At 41.1% G+C, this 5,220-nt stretch overlaps 1 protein-coding gene across 1 annotated transcript in view; it reads right to left on the reverse strand.

Annotated features, from left to right (window-relative positions):
* Window positions 1-775, reverse strand: part of STX12 (syntaxin 12) — a 12,193-nt gene extending 11,418 nt beyond the window's left edge. Inside the window, exon 1 of the mRNA XM_072420521.1 lies at window positions 598-775. Within this exon, the coding sequence (XP_072276622.1) occupies window positions 598-694 (97 nt within the window). The 5' untranslated portion in view covers window positions 695-775. The remainder of the gene's footprint in view (window positions 1-597) is intronic.
* Window positions 776-5,220: the final 4,445 nt, after the last annotated feature.

A 5,220-nucleotide genomic window follows, 5' to 3' on the forward strand; every position in this document is an offset into this window, starting at 1 on the left:
TGAGCGCAGGAGTGGTCGTCACATGATGACGGCACAGTACGGAGCGCCGGAGTGGTCGTCACATGATGACCGCACAGTACGGAGCGCAGGAGTGGTCGTCACATGATGATGGCACAGTATTGAGCGCAGGAGTGGTCGTCACATGATGACGGCACAGTATGGAGCGCTCGAGTGGTCGTCACATGATGACGGCACAGTATGGAGCGCCGGAGTGGTCGTCACATGATGACGGCACAGTATGGAGCGCTCGAGTGGTCGTCACATGATGACAGCACAGTATAAAGCGACAGAGTGGTCGTCACATGATGACCGCACAGTATTGTGCGCAGCAGTGGTCGTCACATGATGGGACACTTCATCCTCTTTCTATCCATTGCCCAGGACATGGAGCTCTGCATGTTCCTGGATGGATTTAGGGGACTCCAAAACCTCCCATCCATATTGAGCACAGGAGACACACCTGACCACCCCTGCCCAGACATGACCCCGCAATGTAAGGCAATGACATATACAATCCCCAGACACAGTGACAGCCGCTGGCTGTGATGATGACAGCTCCCCACCATTGATGGCAGGCACACGGCCGCGCATGCTTACTGTTGTTGGTGATCCTCTGGATATTGCCGCTGCATGTCTGTATGATACTGCCGAAGTCCCTCCCGCGGGCCCCGCTCTGTTGCCAGTGACCGGACATCTTTCCGTCTGTTCGGGCCGCTTCAGCTCCCTGAATCCTGCCGGTCACTTTCCTAGTGCGCAGGCGCAGAGCTACGCCCGATAGGCGAGGCCGTGCGATGACGTGTGTCGACGATGTGTTTGGGCGTGGCTAGGCATCAGCTGTGTACAGACCCCGCCCCCTGTGTGATGCAGAATGAAGTGTGATGGAGAATTGACTTGGATGAGGTCAGAGAATGATGAGTACCATGCACTGACTGTATGATGGGGAGCAGCCCAGTCACTGTACTAATAATAACAGCCAGATCATTATCACAGCACCTAGGAACACATGGTGTCATCAGAAGTGTCTAATGTCTGCTTACCTTGCTAGAACTGGATTGGTATCAGTCAACCATCCTCCATAGGGATGGTGCACACAAAGAGGCTTCTTTTCCTTGTGTAATTATTAGTCACACATCCTGTCCTATCATCAGTAGGGACAGTCATGTCTTTTGGAGTTGAAGTAGCTGAAACAACCCCCTCACCTAGACCCTGATTCTGCCATGGCATGTAATACATCCCGATATATACCACTGTGCTAAAGTCATGGATGGGATGATGATGGCTCAACGGAGATTGGAGGCAGAGATCCCTAATGTTTTCATGCGCCATCAATTTCTTGTAAGGCTCCTGGTCAAGTGCCAGTGGTTTGCCTAGGTACCAACCCCTTAGTCCAGTGGTCGCCAACCTTTTCGGACCGACGGACCACTAAATTTACCAGACCGTGCATGCTGTATTTTGCAGGGTTTCCTCCAGTAGTTAGTAGGAGTTTCCCAAACTGTGTCCCACTGACCTCCCATAATGATGTCTGCATAATTTTAGGGATAATGGCACTTGCATATCTTTAAGATGTGTTTAGGTGGACATTTTTTAATTGGCCACCAATATAGGAGGCTTTTGTCCAATTGACTCCCCAACAATTGGTTTTACTAGTGATTTTCCAGGACCTTAAAATTATTCTACAGGTTCCTTAGTGGTAAAAAGGCTGACAAAGGCTGTTCTAGGCATACATGACAGGTAGACACAGGAGCCACTATGAAAAATAAGTCAGTCAGAAGTAAATACAAGTAGCAAAACCAAGATTTGTACACACACTGACATAGAGCTGAGAGGATTATCCAAAGGGACAAAGAGTTTGTGATCTGGAGTTTAGGCAGCAACAGATTAACAGGAAAAATGCACACCATAACAGTTAGTAACACACTTCACTGTTATCAAGTTTAGGTGCAGGCTTTATACAAGAACTGGACAATCAATGGTCAGATGGTAAAGTGTTGGGAATGGCCAGGTGAGGATTGAGGAGTGAGTATCAAGTCTCCCATCTGCAAGCCTTCACCACCGGGGTTAAACATTGTTGACTCACTCATTTGCACCCATGTACTACTTTGGTCACCACTTGATCAGAAGTGGACTACTGAAGAAGTACTGAAACCAAAAGAGCTATCACTCTACTAATACCCATGTGTTTATTAACTTCAAAATGATCATTAATGATGATTTCACTACATTTGGCAGCCATACATTTACTTACAGCCTGACATCTACTTAGGCAGCCAGGAACACTTACTTAGCTTGAGTAAAGACATTTACCACAGAGAAGCTGCTAGGTAAATATTCAATAGACAAGGATTTGTTGTATTTTGATCATGTCAGTGTATATGTTTATTGCTTACCACCTAGATCACTTTTTACATTGTTTGTTGCACCCAACTATAGCCAGAATGTCTCAGACATGTGAAATATTTGGTCAAATATTATTATACCAAGACTAATTTACTGAAAATATTAATGCATATGCCTTCATCAACAGCACACTGGAGAACCAGACTGATGCTTACAAACAGCATGCAGCAGTTCACGTCCCCAGCAGTCCAATACATCCCTTTATGTATATTATATATTTTTGTATAAACCAAGATTTTGTGACCCAAAAATGCCATTAGAAAAAGAAAAAAGAATCTTAGTTTATACTCTGCTCACACAACTGGATGGCACTATGTCCTTATGTAAAGTGTGTAACAAACTCTAGCTGTCAGAGATGCTATTAGAGTTCATTACACAATTTATATGAGAACACAGCACCATGTACTGGTGGCAAACAACCATACACAAAAAGATCATCTAAGAGCAAGTGACCCATTCTAACCAACTTAAAACTACAAAATACTTTAACCTGTAAAAAGAGGAAAGGATAAACAGGCTGAGCTTATATGATTTGTTTTTCCTCTTTTAAATAAATGTCTTAAAATAACACAATAACTATGTATTTATTCACATTAACATTTCTGTTGATTACTGTTTTGAATGTTAGCAGTGAGGGACACATTTTGTTCCCTAGGCGTATAGTAGAATCAATAAAGTCCTCCAGTTTGTTTTTTCAGGCTATGTTCTATGCTGGCAGTGCCTGACTGCTTTAAGTAGCAGTACAGTAAGTGGATATTAAGTGTGGCCTTTTGGCAATGTCAGGGACTATACTTGAGGCACCCTACAATAAATATGAAGACCTCTTCTGTGCTAATGTGTGACAACTCATATGTTAGTACATTTCAGATGGAAGCATAATTTTTACAGCTTGCACTTATAGTTGCTTTCCTTAACTGATACCAGATGACCTCTAATTAGAAAGAGGCCAGGAAATAATTTCTTCCAAACGAGATAAAGCAGACAGTAGCTGCTTTTACCACTGGAGGACTACCATTGAGTCACAAGTAATCAGCTGACCGTCATTCAGCAATATTCCAAAAATGGAAAGACTAGGGAAAGAAATACAAGCTGGGTAATCCAGCAAACCTGTAATGGATTTCCTAAAAGTCAAGCCTTTGTTAGCAAATGTTTTCAGTTCTGGACCAGACCCATTCCAGGTTTGCGGGATCACCCAGCTTCACTGTTGAAAGTGTATTCTCTCCAGCCTTGGAGAACTTTATTAAATCAGGGCCTATATCTCTTCTTGATCAAAAGAAAACAACAAACATTATATAACCATTTTTCAAAGCAACAGATTCATATCTTGCAGGTTTCTAACTAGTTACAAATGTGTGGTGTCCATACATGGTCAAAGTGGTATGCTGCTTCAATGGAATATTTTGAAATCTATATTTTATTCACTCAAGTATAGGTAATTGTATCTGTAATTAATTTTTCAGTGAAGGATACATTGGGGAAGAGTTAGTCTCTGTCAGGACAGTTTCTAGACATAGGTAATCTAGGCAAGGTGGTCAGGGTGCCACCGATTGGGGGGGGGGGGGGGGTCAATTTTAGTCCCTGCTCAGCTCTCCCATCCAGATCAAAAAAAGAAACACATAATAGCTATAGCTACCTGTTCCTGCACCCATCATATTTAGCTATGTAATCTGAACATGGCACTTGTAATGTTCTGAAACTTCTGGGAACTGGAACAGGTAGGTACAGCAATTGTACTATACATGACTTTTCTGCTCAGTTTATAGAGAGATTTTTGGGGGTGTGTGTCTCTTGTTAAAGTAGAGGGGGATGCCAACCAGCTCAGAAATAGTTCTGGTACCGAGTTGAGGGTTTGCGGTCTACAAAGGTGCGCTAGTAAAACAGTGTGACTGTGTGTGCAAATAGGATACAAGAAACAACAGTCCCTTCTCATAATACAGTAAAAAATTGCCACCTCCTAAAAACACCAGAACATAGCAAAACACAAAAAAAGGCCAAAAAAGGGCCTAAGGCTGGCACCAATCAGTTCAACCTAGAATAAGTTATGTGGCCTTTTCGGTAAAACTTCACAAAGTTTATTATTTTTAATGTTGAATGTTTTATAAAAATACACAATTGCATTGTGTGCAACAAAAACCTCACATTTAACCTAGAATGTTTAAAACACTTTGATTAGGTATGTTGTATGAATGGAGAATACATCCAAGTGTTGGATTTAAATGCTTCTATTATAATTATATACCGTACTATTATACTATTTAAATATAGTATCCAAAATATTGAAATATGGGGCCAATATGGGTTTAAATGTTTAGTCAAAGTTCACATTAAAAGAAAAGCTGTATTTAAAAAGTATGGAGGCAGCTATTACTATGCTCTGATTTGAAAATACCAATTACCTGTAATGCTGATTTAGTGGCTTTTCGAACTTTCTTAGTCACTTTTCTAAAAGAAGCATGCAGATAAGGCTATATGTCTTTACCCCTGATCTGTCTTATTGTCTCAGATATTATTACAAAGACAGCCAGACAATTTACACTTTAGAGGGACATCTGCTATGACACCCTCTGTGCATATTTAGTACAAGTTTCCTTCAAAGGAGAGTAAACTACTTTTTTGTTTTTTGTTTTTTAATTCCCTTTATTTCTATTAAAGTTTTAAGAGTGTTTGAGACCCTTCTAATATATTTAACCATTGCTGTATTGTTCTGCAAACATTAATGTTTGTTTTTTGTAGATTATATATATGTGAATACTGTCTGTTTTATGCTGTTATTTAAACAACCAGCAGAGGGAGACATATGATAGTTATAGAGCTACTATTATA

The sequence above is a fragment of the Pyxicephalus adspersus genome, chromosome 1, assembly GCF_032062135.1.
Source record: "Pyxicephalus adspersus chromosome 1, UCB_Pads_2.0, whole genome shotgun sequence".
Lineage (NCBI taxonomy): Eukaryota > Metazoa > Chordata > Amphibia > Anura > Pyxicephalidae > Pyxicephalus > Pyxicephalus adspersus.